The 24,004-nt window shown below is 39.0% G+C and overlaps 1 protein-coding gene across 8 annotated transcripts in view; it reads right to left on the bottom strand.

The window, feature by feature from the left end:
• The window catches only part of UTRN (utrophin), a 525,852-nt gene that overhangs the window by 370,593 nt on the left and 131,255 nt on the right, over positions 1 to 24,004 (bottom strand). For 6 of the 8 annotated variants that reach the window (XM_081250822.1, XM_081250827.1, XM_081250824.1 and 3 more), the window contains 10 exons: positions 23,479 to 23,594; positions 22,623 to 22,789; positions 17,206 to 17,409; positions 16,115 to 16,296; positions 14,995 to 15,145; positions 13,704 to 13,823; positions 11,455 to 11,556; positions 7,631 to 7,738; positions 7,171 to 7,350; positions 4,686 to 4,855 (listed from right to left, as the gene is read on the bottom strand). In XM_081250822.1, the coding sequence (XP_081106948.1) occupies positions 4,686 to 4,855; positions 7,171 to 7,350; positions 7,631 to 7,738; positions 11,455 to 11,556; positions 13,704 to 13,823; positions 14,995 to 15,145; positions 16,115 to 16,296; positions 17,206 to 17,409; positions 22,623 to 22,789; positions 23,479 to 23,594 (1,500 nt within the window). The remainder of the gene's footprint in view (positions 1 to 4,685; positions 4,856 to 7,170; positions 7,351 to 7,630; positions 7,739 to 11,454; positions 11,557 to 13,703; positions 13,824 to 14,994; positions 15,146 to 16,114; positions 16,297 to 17,205; positions 17,410 to 22,622; positions 22,790 to 23,478; positions 23,595 to 24,004) is intronic. The other 2 variants (XM_081250825.1, XM_081250828.1) reach the window with 1 other exon arrangement.

Genomic DNA, 24,004 nt, shown 5'->3' with positions numbered 1-24,004 from the left:
TGGTTGGGAGTCCGCCTGCCGATGCAGGGGACACGGGTTCGTGCCCCGGTCCGGGAAGATCCCACATGCCGCGGAGCGGCTGGGCCCATGAGCCATGGCCGCTGAGCCTGCGCGTCCGGAGCCTGTGCTCCGCAACGGGAGAGGCCACAACAGTGAGAAGCCCGCGTACGACAAAAACAAAAAACAAAACAAAAAAAACCACAGTGAGGAGGAACAAGAGGAGGAACAGTCACTGGTTGCTGGCCATAGGCCAGGCCCTTCTCTAAATGGTTTATGTGCATTATTAAGTCAAGGAATCCTCACAACAACCCTGTGAGTATACACTATTATTATCCTTTCTAATGATGCAGGAATTGAGCTCGCAGAGGTTTTAAATAACTACTCCAGGCAGCAAAACTAACAAAAGGTAGAGCTGGGATTCAAGATGAGGAGTCTGTCCTCTTTTTTTTTTTTTTTTTTAACATCTTTATTGGAGTATAATTGTTTTACAATGGTGTGCTAGTTTCTACTTTATAACAAAGTGAATCAGTTATATATACACATATGTTCCCATCTCTCTTCCCTCTTGCGTCTCCCTCCCTCCCACCCTCCCTGTCCCACCCCTCTACGTGGTCACAAAGCATCGAGCTGATCTCCCTGTGCTATGCGGCTGCTTCCCACTAGCTATCTACCCTACGTTTGGTAGTGCATATATGTCCATGCCTCTCTCTCGCTTTGTCACAGCTTACCCTTCCCCTTCCCCATATCCTCAAGTCCATTCTCTAGTAGGTCTGTGGCTTTATTCCTGTCTTACCCCTAGGTTCTTCATGACATTTTTTTTCTTAAATTCCATACATATGTGTTAGCATACAGTATTTGTCTTTCTCTTTCTGACTTACTTCACTCTGTACGACAGACTCTAGGTCCATCCACCTCACTACAAATAGCTCAGTTTCGTTTCTTTTTATGGCTGAGTAATAGTCCATTGTATATATGTGCCACATCTTCTTTATCCATTCATCCGATAATGGACCTGGAGTCTGTCCTCTTATCCAGGGCTTTGCCCCAGGGTTTCTCAAAGCAAGATCTGGGTATTTTCAGAGACATTCAGGTAAGCACAGGTTGTCCTTGCTGATCCTTTTGGGAAACTTGGCTCAAAGTGTTTCTAGTGAATTATGAAAATTCGTCTTTGCATCAAGATAAATTTTTCTTGTACTTTGAATGGGATTTTGTGACACTCTAGGTAAATAACCAGGGGTCACAGTATCACTCAAACAATGGTACGTGCCTCCTGTCATCTTAAGAGCAGATTTCTATTTAATCTTTCAGAGAAGAGGAGCACAAACCAACGATCATATGTCTTAAATGACCTTGGAGACTTACTCCAGCTCTGCCCTCAGTATGAGCCAGAGCAATGTGAACGCCTTAGAGGCCCAGTGATCTCAGGTCATATTAACAGAAATGTATCTAGATTATAGGAAATGACCATCCCTACGGTGATTGAAAAAACAAACAAACAAACAAAAATAAAAACCCAGCCACGGGCTTCCCTGGTGGCGCAGTGGTTGAGAGTCCGCCTGCCGATGCAGGGGATGCGGGTTCGTGCCCCGGTCCGGGAAGATCCCACATGCCGCGGAGCGGCTGGGCCCGTGAGCCATGGCCACTGGGCCTGTGCGTCCGGAGCCTGTGCTCCACAACGGGAGAGGCCCCAACAGTGAGAGGCCCGCATACCGCAAAAAAAAAAAAAAAAAAAAAAACCCAGCCACTAGCAGCACCAGGAGAAGAGAAGGGGAAATAAACCATCATTTCTGAAGCATGTATTATAAGCTGCGCTAAGCAGTTATTCAAGGTTCACATCTGCTCTGACAGCCCATTTTAAGACAAGCTAATAGTGGTTTCTACATCAGACTAAAAACATTAAAGGATCTGGAAACCATGTCACATAAGGATGCGTAAGACTACTTAGACTTTAGGACAATGTAAATTAGAATATGAACCCTATCCTTAAATTCCGAAGGGGTACCATATTGAAGGGGGGTGATGTAGCTCTATATCACTCCAAGATGCAAAAGTAGCACATATGAATAGACTTAAGAGGGGCAAACTTTGGGCAAAATTTCTAATAATGAAACCTCACTGCCATCTATTATAATGAACTGGATGTACTCAAGCCTCCATTTGCCCAGGAATGAACTGAAGGCATTTCTGCATCAATCAAATCATGGATAAAAGACTGTGGAATTCACAACTAGTTGCCCACCCATTAGACACCTCCCTCCCCACACTTCTTCCTTGCTGCCCCAGTACCCCAGAACACAGCTATAGAGACTGAAAAGGCAGGACAGTTTCAACCTCCCAGGAACCCAGGGTGTGGGCAAGTGACTGAGTCCTGGCCAGTGAGACAAGGGTGCGGGAGTTAGCTGATATCTTCCAGGAAAGGTTTTTCTCCCTGATTAAAAAAGTTTAAACTAAACAAATAAGGAAAAACTGCTCTACCTGCCTATAAAGCAGGTTATACAAGGATGTTATGCCCAGTGCTACAGCAGCATCTTGGGACCATGAGAAGCCAAGGGAAAAGCCAACATGCTGAGGAGGGCAGAGACAAGGTGCCAGGATGCTGACCCACACCATCCCATTAAAACTGCCCCACCTCCGGACTTCTTGTAATGTGAAATAATCAATGACCTCATCGGTTAAGTCACTTTGGGTACAGTATTCTGTTTCTTGCAGCAGAATTCACCCTATATAACATGGTCGTGTTTAAGATTTTATAGCTATGCACTGTGATGTTGTGATTTATAGTAAGAAATGTATATTTGGTCTTTGTCCCTATTTCTGGCACAGTGTTCCCCAAACCCTTGGAATTTCCAGTGATGACAGCAACAAAGGTGTCATTTGTTATGGTAGTGAGATGACTTTTGGATCCCACCTAAAAAGGTGGGCTGGTTGTCAGGAGACCCAACCCTGTGATTAGAGGGTTGGAACTTTTGGTCTCACCCCCCTGACCTCAGGGGAGAGGAGACGGGATGGAGGTTGAATCAATCGCCAAAGGTCAATGATTTAATCAATCATGACTATGTAATGAAGCCTCCCTAAAAATCCAAAAGGATGGGGTTCAGAGAGCTTCGGGTTGGTGAACACATGGATATTCAGAGAGAGTGGGGCACCTGGAGAGGGCATGGGAGCTCCGCACCCCTTCCCCATGACTTGCCCTGTGCATCTCTTCAGTCTGGCTGTTCCTGGGTGGCATTCCTTTTATAATAAACAGATAATCTGTTAAGTAAAATGTTTCTCTGAGTTCTATAAGCTGCTCTAGCAAATTAACTGAACCAGAGGAGGTGGTGTTAGAAACCTCTGAATTATAACCAGTTGGTCAGAATATAGGTAACAACCTGGATTTGCGACTAGCGTCTCAAGTCCAAGGAGGAGGTCGTGGAAACCTCCAACCTGTAGCCAGTCGGTAAGAAACACAGGTAACCTGGGCTTGTAACTGGCGTCTGGTCTGGGGCAGGGGAGGAGGAAGAGAGAAAGCAGTCTTGTAGGACTAAACCTGTGAAGTCAGAAATGGTACCAGAACCTATTTATGTGCCCTAGTCTTTTACAACCTTCCCAGCTTCCAAGTGCACATAGTCAGCACTAGAGAGACACCTTGACAGATACACTGGCAGAATATAAACACTCAGGAAATGAAAGGTCTATGGTGATATCAACATCAGAAGCATCTCCCTCATCTGCTACCTTGGCTCCAGAAGTAAAAGTTCCACAGCCGCTGCTTGCAACTCAGAGGTCCACTGGTCCTGCAAGGAGATGCTCTTAGGAGGCAGGAACACAGCCTTATTATCAAAATGAAAGTCATCAGATAAAATTACTATCCTGCTTTGTCTAACAAAAGCTAAACTGGGGAAATCATATCATTTTTATTCAGGCAAAAATAACAGCCCATTTACCCAAGCACTGGGATTCTACAGTCAAAGGCCAAGAATGATAGCTCTGCTTGAGGGCTGCTCTGAGACTACCTGCTCCAGTGCCTGTGAGGAACAGCACCTTGCCCACAGGAGGGCTCTACCGAGGATCTGACACTAGTAAAAGCTCACTATATGCCAGCCATGGCTATTCCTCCTATAAGGAGCCTGAGTTTCTTTTGAGTCAGAAATGAAAAGATATTTTACCTGAGATGGATTTTAAAGCCCAACACGAAGAATCTGTTAATAAATATGACAAAGGAATTAACAAAGAAAGAAGACATGAAAAAAGAAAGCAGGGGGAAAAGGAGACTAAAAATGAATTACTTCCCCGAAGTAAGTTTTTTTAAAGGTGAGAAGAGGAAGGAGAGTCACGAAGAATAAGGAGATGGATCTAAAGCAAAATTGTAGGAAGTGTGATAGAGAAAGAAAGACTAAATGAGGGATCATGGACAATCATATCCACCCAAGGTAACTGATGGGAAAGGAAGAAGGGTTCTGTCACACAGTTCTCCCAATTGAACACAAGATAAATAAAATCATCCAGATGATTTAGATGCTTAGCGGTGTAAAGTGAAATATTCAGAAGACCCAGAGGTAGTGAGTGGTTCAGTCGTTGAATGTCCATTACAATAATTATGTCTAAATTTGCATATGATTAGCGATCAGTACAAAATAAGTTCGGAGTACAAAATACATTATGTGCGGGATTGGGTTTGGAAAATAGTCTCTATCTGTTCTCACCTCTTCTTCGTTTCCAAATCCACAGGGATCTGTCTCTTCTTTGGGGGAGGGGGAGGAGGCAGCTCTTGCTTAGACCTTTTTGTAGTTACTTGTTCTCTTAGGCGAACCGTCTCCAAAAGATCCTTCTGAGGAATCTGGGACATTCCCAGCTTTGCGACAGCCTGAGTCACCTGAAATAAAAATCATCCAGTTTTAATGTTTTATAACAGCTTTATTGGGACATAACTCACATGCCATAAAATTCTCCCCTTGGAAATGTACGGTCCAATGGTTATTAATAGATTCAGAGTTGTGCAACCATGCCCACTTTCTAATTCCAGAATAGTTTTATCATTTCAAAACAAAACCCTAAAGTCTCTGTCACAATTACTCAACTCTGTTATTGTGAAAGGAAAAAAGCCATAGACGATATGTATTGATAAATTAATGGGCATGACTGTGTTCCAATAAAACTTTATTCACAAATACAAGGAGCTGATTAGACTTAGTCCACAAGGCCTGTAGTTTGCACACCCCTGCTCCAGACCTCAGGAACAACTACTTATCAATAACGTACAGCAATATATTCAAATGTATATACTGATCTTGTATCCTGCAAGCTCGTTGCATGTTTATCAGTCTAATGGTTTTGTGTGTGTGTGTGTGTGTGTATGGATTCCTTAGGATTTTCTATATAAAAGGTTATATCATGTGAGTACAGAAACAGTTTTATTTTTTTCCAATTCACATGAGTTTTATTTCTTTTTAATGACTAATCATCCTGTCTAGAAACTCTAGTACAAGACATCTTTGTCCTGTTCCTTACATGAGGGAGAAAGTATTCAGTCTTTCATCACTGAGTGTGATGTTGGTCTTTGGTTTTTATGTAGAAGCTCTTTATTAGGTTGAGAAAGCTCCCATCTATTTCCAGTTTGGTGTGTGTTTTTATCATAAAAGGGTGTTAAATTTTGTCAAATGCCTTTTTTATATCTATTTAGATGATCACATGTTTTTGTCTTTTATTCTATTGATATGGTGTAATGCATTGATTGATATTTCAATCTTCCCTTCTAGGGATAACTCCCACTTGGTCACAACATATTATTCTTTTTATATGTTATTGGATTTGATTTTCTAGTATTTACTTGGGAATTTTCACAACTATGTTCATAAGAGATATTTATACAAAATTTTCTTTTCTTGTGATATCTTTGTTTTGGCATAGGAGAATACACATTTCCTATAATTATTTGGGAAACATCCTCCCCACCTCTACTTTCTGGAAAAATATGTAAAAGATGATGGTGATGATGACAATGATTTTATTCCAATAAGGTTGGTAGTGACATCATCTCATGTTTCTGATTTGAGAAATTTGAGTCCTCTCTTTTGTGCTTAGTTGGTGTGGCTAAAGTTTTGTCAATTTTGTTCATTTTTCCAATGAGTCAAATTTTGGTTTTATTTAATTTCTCAATTGTTTTTCTATTCTTTTCATTAGATATTTGTACTCTAATATTTGTTAGTCTCTTTCTTCTACTTGGTTTAATATACTCTTTTTTCTAGTTCTTAATGGAGAAGTTTAGGATGTTGACATAAGATCTTCTTTAACACAGGCATGTAAAGCTATCAATTTCATTCTGAACACTACTTTCACTGCATTCATGAGTTTTGGTATGTTTTGGTTTTGTTTTTATTAATCTCAAATAATTTTCTAATTGTCCTTTTGATTTCTTCTTTTACTTCTTGGTTCTTTTTAAGTGTGGTTCCTAAATCTCCTTCCTTTATTAATATCTAAATAAATGATATTATGTTCAGAGAACAACAAAAAAAACAAAAGAAACCCTGTGCCCAAAACAGTCACTCCCCATCTTTCTCTCCCTCTTGGCCCCTGGCAACCACTAATCTACTTCCTGTCTCTCTGGATTTGCCTATTCTGGATACTTCATATTGATAGAATTATAGTGCATTAATCTTGTGACTGGCTACTTTTACTCAGCAGTGTTTTCAGGGTTCATCCATGTTGTATCATGATCAGTACTTCATTTTATTATTGCCTAATAATTGCATGGATATACCACATTTTGTTTATCCACCCATCTATTGATGGATATTATCAGTTGTTTCGCTTTTTGGCTATTATGAATAATGCTGCTATGAACATTCATGTACAAACCAAAGTGTTAATTTTGTTCAATTTGTTAAAATATTCTTTAAATTAATAAGATTATTTAAGATTTAAAGATCATTTAATGGATTCATGTCTAAGTGTTATCATTACTAAGGGTTGAATGACTGGATATCAGTAAAATTTTTGAAGGTCTACTAAAATTTACTTTAGAAAACTAAAGAAGATATTCACATGTCAATTTTTCAATTTTATAGTAAAGCAGGTATAAGAAACCAACTTTTTAGTTTAGCTACTACTTTTATTTCACAAAAACTAAAACAAACCTGAATGTATAATTTCCACTTAATGGCACAACACATTACCCAAAGCAAAAGGTACCTGGTTGGAGGAATCTTCTAGTCTCTGAACCAAGGAATCCCATCTCTGAGTCAGTTCCTCTGAGTCACTGTTGATCTTCTTGGATGCCTTAGGATTATCAAGTAACTGACCCATATCCTGGCCAATCTCACTCAGCTGATCCAATGCTTGACGCTTCATTTCCATGTCTTCCTTCAAAATCTAGTATTTCAAATACTTATTAGATGACTCCCTTTTAACAGGACTTTATCTTCCTGTTCCCCAGTCAGGAAATGTAAACATGTATATTGTATTGTAAAATTCACCTGCCTTGCAATTAATTCCCTCAAGCTAAAACATAAGACTCCTGGTTCTAGATCATTACATGGCAGCATTCCAGAGTTAGGTAATGAGTCTATTCACTAAATTGTATTAACCGTTGATATAAAACAGTAAGATATCACAGGCTTACAAGACAGATGCTGACAATGACATCACTTACAGCCAGTCGTCGAACACTGATACTTAGTTCCTTTTGGTCTTTGAAGTTGCTCGTCTGGACTTTATTTAAAGCCTCTCCTTTTTCAGTTAACCATGCTTTCAGCAAGCACTACAAATAATAATAAAAGTTAGAAATATATTTAGGGAATCATTTGGTAATTCAATTAAATCAAGTTCCAGATTCTCCAATTTTTATGTTACTAGAGGCTTATCCACATCTGGTATAAGAAGGACTTCAAACACCTAAGCCTGAGGCATGAATGACCCAGGAAGGCATCTTTCTTTAAGATATTACCCTTCTCAGATTTGCAACAGATCGACCTGAAATTAGCCCCACTCCTGGATAACTAAACCTAATTCTCAGGGAGGTAGGTGGGTCTAAAAAGCTAAATCCAACTATCCAAGTCTCCAAAAGAATCACTTTATAACTCTCTAGATGCAGAGGGAAGGTCAGAGATTTTCTTGTCTCAGCCCCTCATTTTAGGGAAGAAACAGAGAGAAGCCAAATTATATGTCCAAGATCTCTTGGCTTGTTAACTGCAGAGCCAGATCAAAGAACCACACCCTGAAGCCAATGGTTTTTTCATGCATCTTGCAGGACAACCACATCAATGCTCCAGATTTGACAGCAATTATGACTAGAGGACAAAGTTTGAGGATAGTCCAAAGTCAATATAAAGATCTTTAAACTTCATTGGCCAGTGATGCATGTCTTTTGGGCAGAAGATATTTAGTAAAGTAGGGAGATAAACATGAAGGAGGAGTAAAAACAACAAAAATGGCTGCATTGGGATAATTTTTCCCAAAATGTAGTATTTACCACAGAAACCTTTTTCTATAGAGTTGAGGGGGAAAATTCTTGGTTCTGTGTTTGGAATCAACTCTTTCTCTAGTTGTTTTATTTATCAGTTTGATTAACAACCATTCTCTGCCTTTATATTCCACCAAAAAAAGGACAAAGATTAGAAAATACAAGACAAACATGGATCCTGTCTTCAATGTAGTAAGAGTGATAAGATACGCACAAAAATAACTGTGCCACCAGTTAGAAAGTGCAGACACCACAAAGAGATTGCTTACAGTTCTGAAACACTGGGGAGGGGGAGGGAGTTTATAGGTGACTTCGTGGTCCTAGATGGATATGTCACTGGCAAAGCTCACTGGGGTACCGGGAAAAATAAGGCGGAATCTAGGTGATAAATTCTAACCTCCTCTTTTGTGCTTAGTCTAGTTTCACTTGCCTATAGGGGGCAGTGTGCAGAGTCCTTGCACCTAACAAGGTGGATTGGTTCCCAGAGGAGACCCACCATGCCCAACATCTCAGCTCCGCAGCCGGTGTGCAGAAGTGCCAGGCACGACACCTCAGTCCAAGACGGCGGCAGCAGGCCATGTGCAGAGAGGCTGCGCCCAGCACTGTAATCTGGAGCCATGAGCAACACACCTGCACCAGACCCGCGAGAACTCCACCCCCTCCCCGCCAAGAAGAACCCTCTAAAGCAGCCCCGCCAATGATTGCTGGGGAGAGCATGGACTCTAGAGCGCAAGCTCACTCCTCTCCATTCTTTCCTCGAAGAATAAAACTTTCGGACTTCCCTGGTGGCGCAGTGGTTAAGAATCTGCCTGCCAATGCAGGGGACACGGGTTCAAGCCCTGGTCCGGGAAGACCCCACATGCCACGGAGCAGCTAAGCCCGTGTGCCACAACTACTGAGCCTGCGCTCTAGAGCCCGCGAGCCACAACTATGGAGCCCACGTGCCATAACTACTGAAGCCCGCGCGCCTAGAGCCCGTGCTCCACAACAAGAGAAGCCACTGCAATGAGAAGCCTGCACACTGCAACCAAGAGTAGCCCCCACTCGCCACAACTAGAGAAAGCCTGCATGCAGCAATGAAGACCCAACGCAGCCAAAAAAAAATTAAAAAAAAAAAAAAGAATAAAACTTTCCTTTGCTTCTGAACCAAACTAGGTTTCATTCTATTGGCTCGAGCATCACTGGGCAAGAGGGCCCTTGTAGGAGCCGGACTCAAAAGGGTTGGTAACAGGTGGGGAGAACTTAAAACTAAAGAGATGGGTAAAAAGGCATTCCGAGGAAGAACTTAAAAACACAGAGGCTAGAAAACCAGTTCGCTCTTCCAAAAACATGAAAACAATACAACAAAACCCATAAGCAACCTATGATGCACCATGCATTGGGAATAGAGAAGTGAAAAAGAACCAGCACTACTCTCGTGGTCTTGACAGTCTAGGAATGGGCTACAAACTGGGAATTCAGGATATGAGCACTGGGTACATGGAAGGACTGAGGGAAAGTTAAGTTTGGAAAGGTAGGTTAAAGTCAATCACAGAATACCTTGCTTGCCACACTTGGCTTATGCTGCAGAAATTTTGAACTAATTCTCAGAGCCCATTTCTATCTTAAAGCCTCTGCAACTGAGTGAACAATAATCCCTTGAAAGATTTTCTAATTCAGACACAGTTGATTGGTCTCATTCTCTTTAACAGCAAATTATCAATTAAGTACCAATGTTGGCTTCAGTTCTACATTTTAACACAATTTCTTCTTCCATATCACTAACAGAAGGCCATTCAAAGGTCATTTTTAAACCTAAGGTAATAAATGGCCAAAATCCCAGCCACTCTCTATTTTTAAATACTTTTAATTACCAAATTTTGATTCTTTCCAAATTTTAAATTATTTTACTTAGATGAGTAACACAATGGTTCCCTAGCAATCAATGTCTCCCACAATCATTAATGAAATAAAATTTTAATTATTCTACGTGACTCATTGGCCTGAATAAAAGGACTAAGTAAATTTAAATCTTTGTAAAGCGAAATGTAAGTATTTCAGAAATCAGAATCAGGTCCATTATGTGATTCTTAATAGGACAATTCTGGTCTTGGGGGCAGGTGGCAGTAACTTACAACTTCACTGGGACAAATTTTGCAACCTGCTTTTATTTTTATTTTTATTTTTTTGCAACAACCTGCTTTTTAAGATGTTCTCTCTGCCACCATATTTAGTAAATCACAAAACATCATACAGCTGTTTTTATTCCATGAAAAGAATATAGTCGCTTTTTGTGGATGGAAATGAAATGCATTTAAAAGACTCACAATGGACACTGAGAAGTGGGAACAGAGTATCTGCTTATTTTCTACACCACAACTCTTTGGCATTTTGAAGAAAAGTCTTGCTTATTTGTATTCTGTTTTGACGGTTGCTTTTCTGGAAGGATGAAGATGGGCAAAGGGCCACCACTCAGACTGAAAAGTTAAAGTGGCAGCTTTGCAGCAAAGGTTCATTTTCTATGTTAATCCTCAGTGAAAAAAAAAAATTAACTAAGTGTTCAATCAATGGTGTTGTTAAATAATATTTTCTTATTAATTTCAGTAGTTATCCTGATGAAAAATCACGAAAAATTCTTGTGGTTTAAAGTTCACAAAGTATTGAATGGATTCATTTATCATTATGTACTGAGCACAAACCATATGCTAGGCTGTATGGATACAAGTTCAAATACATTACCCAACACAAATGCAGTAAAAATTATGTCAAGCAAATCCTAAAAGAAGCATATCTAAATACTAACATTCTCAGTAATGAACAAAGTCAAATTATTATCACAATGGAGCTAATATATAATGCAATCTCTATGAATAAACTGCATGATAAAGTGGATACAAAGCTGACTTTTAACACAATAAATATTTGTAAATTTTCCTTTTGAAGAAAAATAAACAAGACTTTATTCTAATGCCATAATTAATGATGGGTTTACTTTCCACCACTTATTTTGCCCGTTATGGATAACAGCTACCTACCTGTTCTTCCAGTAATTCCTGCCACAGAATGTTGATTTCCTGTAACCTGTTCCAACGTTCTTCAGTCCATCGGCACACGGCTGTCCAACGTTCACCAAGTTTCTAGAAAAGGAAGAAACCATCCTTTGTCAACAAAGTCCTAAGAGATAATTAACACAATCCTTAAAGAAATTCTTGACATCCTTCGTTCTCTATTACGGAGTAGCAATTTATGAAAAAGATTTTTTATGAAAGCTGCTTTAAGTAATACAGATGAATCCTATAAATTTATAGATGAGAAAAACTAATTTCCATAGAATTTAATTATTTCACACTACATAGCTAGAAAGTGGCACAATTAGAACTCCATCCTGTAACTTCTGACCCCAAATTCCCGCTCTTTTCCATTTTATTGTGGTTTTTATATGAGAATTTGACAGTTTCACATATACCTTCGAAATAAAGCAAACATCTATTTTCAGTGCTTCCATTTTTTTCAGGCTATAATTATCTTTAAGACAAAATTCAATGCATCAATTGTTTTTTAACCACCTTTTACATGCCAAGACAATTTTCATCTGTAGTACCAAAATTATGGAAAAAAATTTAATTTATAAAAACTATGTTTTGAATGAGAGAATTTCTGTGAAAAAAATACTTAATTGATTTTTTCTGTTTACATTGCATGACCCATAGAAAATTCCACAAAACTTAGCAACAGAATATTACAAGTATTAGCAAAATTAACTAAATAAATTTGATTAGTTTTAAAAAATCGTTCTTCATGATGACTTTCCCAAAAATTATTTTATTACCGCTTTATAAATAATGATTAACAAATTGTAAATTTTATTTCTTCATTACTTACTTGGGAGCAATAATTATTTAATTACTATTATCTTATTTCAATATTTAATACCAGAGTAAGCTTTGCATAGCTCAAAGGGTAGAGAATGCAGAGCCAGAAGACAGGTCTGTTGTCTCAGCATGAAAACTCATCGCCTACTTAAACCTCTGAATTTCCTCACTATTAAATAGGCAAGACATGAATGCCTACCTCTCAGATTACTGTAATAACTAAATACTACTGCACCAAAGGCTCAAAACCACTGGCTAATTTTAAATGATACAAAAGAAAAAGAATTTCATATGATAATTTATAGTCTGAAAGTTACTAAAAATCATCAGCTGGCAACATTGTATCAGATAATCCAAGTATTGTTTAAGTAAAATACCCTTGAACAACAGGGGTTTGAGCTGCAGGTCCACTCATACTTGGATTGTTTTCAATAAATACACTGGAAAAAATTTTGGAGATTTGTGACAATTTGAAATAAAGACGAAGCACATAACCTAGGGATATCGAAAAAATTAAGAAAAAGTTAGGTATTCATGAATGCATAAAACATCTGTAGATATGCATATAACACAAAATATTGGGTTGGCCAAAAAGTTCATTCAGTTGATAAATACGTTGTTCAATAAAGTTCTTGGTGAAAATGAAAAGTGTGTCTTTTATTTTTCCTTAAAACTGAACGAACTTTTTGGCCAACCCAATATGTCCTAATGGACTGTTTGTAACCAGTAACACCTCCAGTCAACAATAGGCTATTGGTAGTTAAGTTTGGGGGAAGTAAAAAGTTATACTTGGATTTTCAACCACTTGAGAGGTCAGTGCCCCTAACCCCAAGTTTTCAAGAGTTAACTGTCAACCAAAAACTCTCTTTATAAAGACTTGTAAAGATACACTATAGTCACTGAGCAAAAAGAAGCAAGGTTCCCAAAACTGGGGTTGACATTCACACATTGATCTACCAAAGAAACAGGGTTATTAAATCCCACACGGCTGAAATTCTCAAACTTTACATTTTTTTTAATATATTCACTGGGCCCCACTCCCAGCGACTTAGGTCTGCGTAGAGCCCAGAAATATGCATCTTAACAAATTCGTCAAGTGATTCTGAGCAAGAAGTCTGTGGACCACTTGTTGAGATCAGTTCTTATGCTTCCACATCTTATTCATATGCCCAAGGTAGCTGTGGACCACAAGCGGCCCCAACCATTCCCCGAGGGCTGAAGTAAAGGAATGATACCTAGGTTCTCCTATAAACCCCCATGCTGTGGAATCTCAACTGGGAAGTACAACCTAAAGAAGATTGTTCTATGATTCTAAATAAACAGTGAGACTGAACAGGAAGAATAGGGGCGATGTGCAACTGGGGCTCAGACCACAGGTCCCTTGGGAAAATCCTACTTTACAGGGTCCTTACCTGTAATTGATCTTCCAGAATAGCTGTAGCACTCTCGCCACTGTTTTCATCAACAATCACCACCATGTGAGTTAGAGAATTTACCTTCACCTGTTCAGCCTCAAGATCATTTTGCAAACTCTAGAGAAAAAATTAAGATAAAGCATTATGTCTACTCTTTCCCATTTACCTATTTAAAATCCACTCAGTTGTCAATAGTAATTAAGGACACCTAATGAGGCATTGTGTTTAAATCTCCAATCATCATTAGCCTAAGTGTTCTACTAATGAAACAAACCCATTATACATCTTTACATTTCATTATGCACCAAAGCAGTTTGAAAATGCAATGTCATAACAGATTGCAAATGGGATGTCATCACTTTTATTATTTTTATTCCAAGTTTTGGCCAAAAGAAAAAGAAAACAGGCGTCCCATAAACAAGTTGAGCGCCTATAGTAGGAATTAAGAATATAGAATCATTAAGTCAATAAAGTCCCAAACTTGAATACACATAGTCAGAGATTATTTTATCTAGTGCAACATGGTATAAAGTGACAGATAAGTCAAATGCTATTTGATAGTCAGAAGCTGTTCTGATTTGTTACCCAGGAAAGCAATTAGGGGTATACAGACAATTTCTCTTCCCACTTCTTCCATGGGAAGAGCATTGCAGGTCACAACACATATGTATATAGGTAATTTATTCAAACACTACCAATAGTGTCATCAGATGCCTTGAGTTTTTGTGTTTCATGTATCCCTAAAGCTTTATTTATCAGTTATCTAGATATTTCATTGAAAAATAAAATTCTTCAGTTCACAGACAGCCTATTTTACTCTACCTTTCCTTGACTATGAAAAGTTATCTCTTAAATTTGTGACCAAATTAAATCTCCCACCAAATTTTGAATCTTCACCTAGGAGAAGAAGCAATAACTTTCCTGAAAGGATTAGGTAGAGATCCATCTGAGGGTTTCCTTATTTCCCGACACACTGCATTCATGCAACACCCTAGGATTCTTAACCACTCATAGGTCCAAAAAAAAAAAAACCCTGAGAATCTTATGAACACTATGTACTTTCATAAGAAAACTACACATACCCACATAAAATTGTACCTGTGCTTTCATCCCTGGCTCAGAAAACTCACATCCCCATGCACTCTATCCTACAGGCTGCTGAATAAAAGAGCACACTGAAGAAGTATCCCATCTCTGCACTAATGATAGAAGCCATCGGCTCCTGAGAATGCTAAGTGCTGCTTTTTCATATTTGATAAGGTATAAAAGAAATATGAGCCAGATTTACTTTATGATCTTCTAGCAGCTTTTGTAGAGATTTTAAGTCATCATCTAGGGGGCAAGTTTCCATCTTCTGAATGCGTTCTTCTGTGAGTGTTAACCAGGCAGAGAGCTGCTGTAGTTGCTTCCTCTGCAGTTCCATGAGCACATCGTGCAGCCTGTCCGAGGGGAACACAGCATTATTCCCACTCCTCCTTCCCTTTGCAACAGTAAATACACACTCCAGGCAGCAAAGAAATGGGGCAGGGAACACATTCTTCTCTAACCATTTAAAGTAGCATTTGGTCTTTAAATACAGAAACCAGCAAAAAAAAAAAAAAATTACTTTCTTCCTAAATGGAGTCAATTAAATGCAGTCAAAGAATGCAAATAACAGCACCCACTATTTGTATCAGAATCATTGTTTCTTCAGTCAGGAATTCCTGCCTATTAAATAGGTGGAAATTGCCATGGAATGCAGTTTGCTCCTGAACGCACAATACACGAAACAAAACGAACCATGGGGAAAAAAATACTTTAAAAAATGTTACATGGGACGAAGTGAGAGAGTGGCATGGACTTATATACACTGCCAAATGTAAAATAGATAGCTAGTGGGAAGCAGCCACATAGCACAGGGAAATCAGCTCAGTGCTTTGTGACCACCTAGAGGGGTGGGATAGGGAGGGTGGGAGGGAGACCCAGGAGGGAAGAGATATGGGGATATATGTATGCATATAGCTGATCCACTTTGTTATAAAGCAGAAACCAACACACCATTGTAAAGCAATTATACTCCAATAAAGATGTTTAAAAATAAATGTTAAAAAATAGAATTGGGGATAAATATAACATAGTCCTGTCTTCGTATCAGAATTAATGGTTAGCCAATTTTAATACTGCGAAGTCCATATTAAATGTCTTTGCTAATTTCTGTATTACAACTTTTACCTTTTCATTTGGTTAACATATCAGAGGGGACATAAAGATCATACAAAATCCCAGCAACACTACGTAAAGAAAAGAGTCAAAATTTTACAAGGCAAGTTCTCTGGTGATCTGGTTCTCACAGACATGCAGACTTCTACTTGTGCTAAACTGGGCAATGCAGTCTATGGCACAGTGTTCCTTTCTGAGCTTCCACTCACCGGGACTGTCTGTCCATACTTGCCACCCTTAGAGCCTCCCATCTGGCATTCAGCAGGGTCATCTGTTCCTGAATCTCAAACTCCTCTTCATCTGACAGAGTTCCTTGTGTTATCAGCTGGTTTCCTGCCTGCAGGACATTGCCCACACTGCTCTGGTGCGCCGTCAGCTCCATCATAAAAGCCTGAGAAGGTACATCATTATGATTTGTGAGCTGCTCAGTGAAGAAGAAAAATCTTAATAAATTGTTAATGTCTAAATATTAATGCTGTGAGAAAAAGTAACCATGTAGAGTGCAAATAAATAAGACTTTGGTCCAATTTGTTAAGCTCTGAATATAGGGAATAAGCAACTGCCTGAAGGAAAAAGAATTGATCAAAGAGGACAATGTTACATGTGATAACACCAGCTATTTTTAAGTAAATGCTGATTATGCTACTGTTAGGTCGTGAACGTGGAATTATGAAAAGATATAGTAAATAAACCACCATGCTCACCCAAGAGAAACTGCTTAAAGAAAATGACCATTTCTATTATTTTCAAACCAAAACAGCAAATCAGACCTGCCAATTAATATATCAACACCAAGAAACTACTTAATCAAAAGAATTCTTCACATAATCCAATCACTACACTGCAATATAGCCCTGAAATAGTAGGGAATTTTCAATATATAAAATTACACAGGAATAGTGGATATGAGTTTTCTTAATCATACAATAAATAAAAATAATCACTTCCTGGGGAACATTCAAATCTAAAGATTTGGTGTATTAATTAGCCATTTTGTGTTTTAACTATAACAATACACTTCAGAAACAAGCAGTACTATGCACTGATTTTTTTGTCAGTGGCTTCACAGAATCTGCAAATTACGGTAAGATTAAAATCTGGAATCTAATTCCAGTGCACAGTTAAATCACCCACACCAATTCTGTAACAAAGCCCTATTTAAATATCACAATTCTTAAAATATGCCATGACCTTTCTGTGGAGCAGAATTCAGTAAACAACAAACATCAGGGTTCAGCGCCTGATTAAGGCACAGGCACCATGGCACATATATCCTGCTCATCAGCTATAGATTATTTACTTCGTGGGTTGCAAACTGGTCTTTGACTTCTTCAACATCATCGGAAATGTCATCCTGCTCCTGGAAAGTGTCCTCGGCAGAAAGCAACCAGGTCAGCACTTCCTCCAGTGCTATCTGATAGCTGTCCAGATCCATGTCAACCTCGGTGACAGTGCTGGGGGTTTCAGCTCGGGGACCCTCTTGTTCCTCCTCTGGCGCTGAGCTCTATAAAAACAAAGCCAAGAAAACTCACAAACGCTGTGAAGACCAGAAGGTGTTCAACAAAGACACACTGGATGGAGAAACTAAGGTAGGCACCACGTGTCTTAGGCATCCACCTGATTCTCAGGAGCTAGGTGAGCAACGCCGTGACATAGAATGCATTTATTAATGCTAGGATGGCAAAGAGTACAAAAGCTGCATCACTCATGGATTCTGTACTCAGGGACATTCTAATATAGCTGGGAAGAGACAAATAACCCACATGAATCACTTCTGAACAAAAATAAAAAGGCTATTAACAAAGTTATAAATTCCATGAGTGCAAACAAGGAATGCTATTTGAATTCACCAAGGGCTAAAATAGGAAAGTTTCATAGAGGATCTGGAACCTGTTGGGCCTTGAAGGATGGATGTCATTTAAAGAGACAGAGATTAGAATCCTGCTTTGACCCTAGTTAAATGCTTTTACTGAATTGCATTTTAGACACTGAAAGACAGCCACACATACAGGCTGTCGTACTGGTGATATTTTTTTGAGGCAGCTGCCCTCTCGTTTACTAGCTGGTCTTTTTTTTTGAAGAGTCCGTGGAATAAGTTATTCCAAGCTCCTTCTAGGCAGTGGAGTATTTTCTTATATACTTTAGAGTCATATAACCAAACCTACCACCTCTCTCATTCATTTGTTCCCTTCCAGAGCAAAAATTCTTTAAAATTTGCCTACAGCCTGTCTCCACTTTATCACCTCTCATCCACAGTTTTTATGTACTATCTCAAACATACACAAACATATAGAGAACAACATAAGAAATGCTCATGTATTTAACAGCTACATTTGTTAACACTCCCTTTCATGTTGATTAGGCACTGGTCCCCACCACACACCTGGAAAAGCTTTTGCCAGTGTTACCAATAACCTTCTCATTGACAAATCCACTTTTCTAGCATCATCTTTAGGATGACCATGTAATTAACAAAAAAACCAGAGCATTTTTGATAATCAACAGTACTGGAACAACACACATAAACCAGAACTGTTCCAAGCAAACCCGGAGGTCCGGTCACCTTATGTTCCTTAAGCTTTCAGTGGCATTCCCTACATGTGACCAGTCCCCACCCTCTTGAAGCTCTCCTTTCCCTGCTTCAAAATCACCATCTTGGCTTTCCTCCTAGTTCAACAGCATTTGCCAACATGTAAGTAATGAAGCTCCTCAAAATTAAGTCCAGGGCCCTTTTTTCTTCTATGTACTCTGCCTGCATGGTTTCATCCATTCCCATTGGATTTAAAGAACCATCTACATCCTGCAAACACTTACCTTTATATTTCTGGCCCCAAACTCCAAACTCCTATGTCCTACTTCCTTAACATCTCCACTTCAATGTCTCATAGGCACATCAAACATTGTCAGTATTTAAACCCTACTTTTTCCCCCCAAAGCTCTTCATGCTTCCCATTTCAGTAAATGCCTTCTCCATGCACTTGACCCCTCCAGCTAAAAATCAGGGAGCCAGCCTTGGTCTCTAGCTTTTACCACCCACATTTGATACATACGTATAAGCAATTCCTACCTTCAAAATTCATCTCAAATCCATCCAGGCCTTTCCATCTTCACAACAACCGTTTGTCCTCAGCACTGCAACAGCCTGCTACCAGTGTCTCTGCTTCCCTGCTGCTCCCCAGACTGCTACGGCCACCACCCACTTCTCACAGAGCAGCCAGAATGATGTTTGGAAAATGTAATCACATCATAAGAATTCCCTGCTTAAAATCTTTCACTGCTTTCTCAATGCTCTTAAGATACAATTTAAAATTCTTAACATAGTTTACAAAAATACTGTGACAGCAAGAAACTGAGTGTGTGAGTGTGTGTGTGTGTGTGTGTGTGTGTGTGTGTAGGGTTGGATTTCAATTATGTTAATCAGGGAAGTCTTCTCTGAAAAAGTTCCATTGAAATTGAGGAAAGATGGGAAGCTTGCCATGCAAACAGTGGGTGGAGGTGCGTTTCACAGAGACCAACCCACACGTACAAGAATCTTGGGGAAGGAGAGGAAGAAAGTCCACCACGACTGGCGTGCAGTGGCCTGAGATGAGTTGGGGCGGTGGGCTGGGCCTTGTAAACCACAAGAGGAGATGAGGTGTTTAATTAGTATGAGGGTTGGAATAGAAGGAAAACACACACCAAAGATATTCTGGAGGAAGAATCCAAATGGACCCGGTAAACAACATGCAGGAGTTAAAACCAATGAATCAGTGAGCCCACAGATGAAATGATGGATGATTAGGAGAGAGATGGTGCCAAAGACAGAGAAGGGAAAATGAGTTAAGTTCTGGACCTAAAACCCCAAAACTGGAAAGCCACAATAATCCTGGAGGTCATTTAGTATCAAACCTCGATATTCTAATGAGGAATTCTGAGAACTAGGAAAGTTAGTGACCAGCCAAAGGTCATTTAGACAGGCACTAGGATCTATGAGGTGGGAAGTGGAAGGCATTATCTAAATGCAGGTGTTCAGAAGGTATTCATTCACATACAAGAGGAGACTTTCAACTGAGAGATTAATCTAAAGAGAAATTCAGGAATTCTTTGCTGACCACCTAATGCTCTACAGCACATGTCTGTAGAAAGAGCAAGAGAGGAAGTCTGGCTATTAGTGTTCTCAGGAAAGTAGAGGATGGCAAGATATGTCAAACAGTAGATGATTACAACTTGACCACGTTTCATCTCTCCAATTAACTTAATTCAACCTCTAAGGCATTAATGAAAGCATTAATGAAAAGGTTAATATTAATACACCTGCTGGGTTTTTTTTTTAATAAATGTATTTATTTATTTATTTTTGGCTGTGTTGGGTCTTCGTTGCTGCACGCGGGCCTTCTTTAGTTGCGGTGCGCAGGCTTCTCATTACGGTGGCCACCCTTGGTGCAGAGCGCAGGCCCCAGGCGCACAGGCTTCAGTAGTTGTGGCATGCGGGCTCAGTAGTTGTGGCTCGTGGGCTCCAAAGCACAGGCTCAGTAGCGGTGGCACACAGGGCTTAGTTGCTCTGCGGCATGTGGGATCTTCCCGGACCAGGGCTCGAACTCACATCCCCTACATTAGCTGGCAGATTCCCACCCAATGCGCCACCAGGGAAGTCCCAATACTTGCTCTTAATCAAACAGCAAATGGCTTCTGCAATTCTTATCATGTCACCCCGAGCCCTAAACAGAAGTGATTATTTTATCTACACACCATGAAAGGCAAATGAAATCTCCCTTCTTTTTAAAAGAGAATAGCCTTCACTATAAGAAGTAGAATATTCCATCTTTCTAACAAAAGGAACCCCAATCCAATGAAAAAATGATTCTAACACCAAAAGGCAAACTCCGAAGATTTTTTGAGCCACTGAAAAGGATGCATCATTAATGCAGCATAATAACTACACTACTAGAGACAAATGCTTCTCAGCAAACATTCAATGATAAAACATTAGGGCTTTTCCTCAATATCACTTGATCCTCAAAACTACTAAAAAGAGTCCTTGGTTCACGATCTGGCCCCATCTCTTGCCTTCTTTTCCTCTAAGCTTTTTTCTTTTTCTGTAAATCATAGTTTTTTGAAATGGAGAAAATAAAAGAAGTGGTACCTACTACCCAAAGAAAACCTGAAATAAGTCCTTTGAACCTTGGAGAAGAAAAAAGAAAATGCTATGCCAATTCAAGACCATTATCATTATCACTAACGTTTGAAAAAAAATCTTGTTGAATAAAAATGAATGATAATACCTAAACAAAGTGAGAAGGAAAAATTATAATAATAATATCTGCTGCTTGCTGAGTGCTTATTAACATCATTTTAGATACTTCAAACTTATTAACTTTATAAAGTGGGTGGTTTTACCCAGATTTTGCAATAAAACTGAGGATGAGAGGGTAAGTAACCAACCCAAAACAAGAAGCAACAGGGATGGAATTTAAGCTTGAAAGCCCATGCTTTCTGCCTCTCTAAAATGTATTTCTTATCACTTTGAAATCCATGTGTACCTTTTGCCTGTTTTGTTGATAAATGTTAGACCAAATGACTTTTAAGGTCTCATCCCACTGTAAAGATTCTCTCATTTTATGAATTATGAGAACTGGTTAGACTAAAACAGAATAAGGTAAAATACGGATTGATTCAAGGCAGGATTATTCAGGAAGAAAATTTCATGACTTTATTTATATCTCCTGAAAAAAAAGGATCCTCATTTATATCCTGATGAATAAAACCACTGTCAGCCCTTAAGTGAAAAACTCACCAAGTAACATATTATCAATTTTTCCTCCTAGGGCTTCCCTGGTGGCGCAGTGGTTGAGAGTCCGCCTGCCGATGCAGGGGACGTGGGTTCGTGCCCCGATCCGGGAGGACCCCACATGCCGCGGAGCAGCTGGGCCCGTCAACCATGGCCGCTGAGCCTGTGCGTCCGGAGCCTGTGCTCCACAACGGGAGAGGCCGAAAGAGTGAGAGGCCCGCGTACCGCAAAAAAAAAAAAAAAAAAAAAAAATTATTCCTCCTAAAAGAAAGGGAAAACCTTACATTTTGATGGCCCTTGTGAGAATATAATGGTACAAATCCACTTTTTAATGGCAAAATAATTTTAAAACTTAGTACTTAGAACAGAACTAAGCTGACATGAGAAAAACCACCTTCAGTACAGGACAAGAGTGATAAAAGATGACCAGATGATAGAAAAACATAGGTCCTTAAGCATGTTATGCAGAAGCATGATCACAATCCTAGACTCTAACTTTAGCCTTGCTGTATGAAATAATATATTTTCCTTCTTAAAAAGTAAAATCAGGGCTTCCCTGGTGGCTCAATGGTTGAGAGTCCGCCTGCTGATGCAGGGGACGCGGGTTCGTGCCCCTGTCCGGGAAGATCCCACGTGCCGCGGAGCAGCTGGGCCCATGAGCCATGGCTGCTGAGCCTGCGCGTCCGGAGCCTGTGCTCCGCAACGGGAGAGGCCACAACAGTGAGAGGCCCGCGTATCGCAAAAAAAAAAAAAAAAAGTAAAATCAGTAAAGTTATGGTTCTCCATTACATGCTGGTGATGTGTGACAGCATGCCAACTGATAAACGGAACTTCTGATGCTGAGAAACCAAAACGTTCTCAGTCAAGAAAAAAAATGCTCTGAAAGTGTTTTTATCTAGTACCTAAAAGAAAACAAATTTGGTAAGTCAAACACATTAATAAAAATTTACCTGTACCTGCATGTTAATTTCTCCTTCTTCACATTCTTTCTTATATTTCCTTGGAAGTGTCTCTACCTCACGGATGGCATCTATAGTGACTTGCTGAGGTAGCACCTCAAACAAAGATGTTAAATACATAATTATGGATTTCTTGTCAGGAAGCTGAACAGCAACATCTAAAAGTGGAAGAAAATAAGAACTAGCTTAAATTAGATGTCCAAAGTATGTGAATTGCTCAATATTGGATATAAAATAACTGTCTTAGTACCCATAAACAATGCTAGTATATTATCTTTGCAATACCACAGCTCAGTAAATTTCTATTTCATATAATATATGAGTCAAAGGTAAAGATGATTACCTACTTTTTTTGTTCAATATCCCATTTCTTAAAAATCTTCCCTAAAAGCTTCCCCCATAAGGCTCGAAGATAAGCTATCATCTAAGATAACGTCACAGATTTCATTCATAGTATGAAAATACGTCTAGAATTCAATCCTGCAACATTTGTAACTGAAGTTTTCACATCATATACAAGCTCACACAAAAACACATTTTAATGAAATAAATCAAATACTAAATTGTTTATCTAATAATTCTGTTTTCCTAAAACTTTAAATCTTATGCTCGTATTGATTAACTATTCTACAGTGATGTGATTGAATTTCCTCCTGAAGGATCCTAGAAATTGTTAAGCACAGAAGTACCATGTCTGTAATAAAATGGCTTGTACCACATTTCAAAAGGAAAAACACCTCCTCAATTCTCACAATTCTTTCAAAAAAGGGGGGGAAAAAAGCACTGCTTTTCAAGTATTCAAAACTGTAAAGAAAAATCAAGGTTGTAATTAAACACTGAACAATACCTTCAGGATCTAATAGCTTTTCAATTCCTAAGTAAGTTTGAGCCTTGCTGAAGGCATGTTCAAGTCTCTCAACTGGGGACATGTTGACAACTCTATCCCAGCTGAAGAGATCGGGTCTGAAATCAGGATGCAAATAAAATTCAGTGAAGATGAAATATGTGGAAACAAAGTTATTATTGTTATCGAATACATTTCAGTTTTAGACTTTTTTATTTGTGAATATAAATTTAAAAGTTTATCTTTTATATCCCAAAGTCTTGTCAAATACATAATATTTTAAAGTAATCCATAAATATGAAAACAACAGGTAAAACATTCTAAGGTTTTTGTATTGGTTAAACATGTCTGTTAAAATTCTGGAGTAGCCACTGAAAGACTAGAAATGGTATATTTCCCAAATAGTGAAAGAAAAAAAAAGGGAAGAAGAACTTACCAGTATAAAACAAGAAAGAAAAGAAGATATAGAAAAAAGTAAGAACAATGAAAAGTTAAAAACAAGCGGTGAGAATGAACTTAAATACATCAA

The sequence above is a fragment of the Mesoplodon bidens genome, assembly GCF_964165515.1.
Source record: "Mesoplodon bidens genome assembly, chromosome: 12".
Taxonomy (NCBI): domain Eukaryota; kingdom Metazoa; phylum Chordata; class Mammalia; order Artiodactyla; family Ziphiidae; genus Mesoplodon; species Mesoplodon bidens.
Note: the sequence above shows the minus strand (reverse complement) of the source record. Positions and strands in the feature narration are given on the sequence as shown.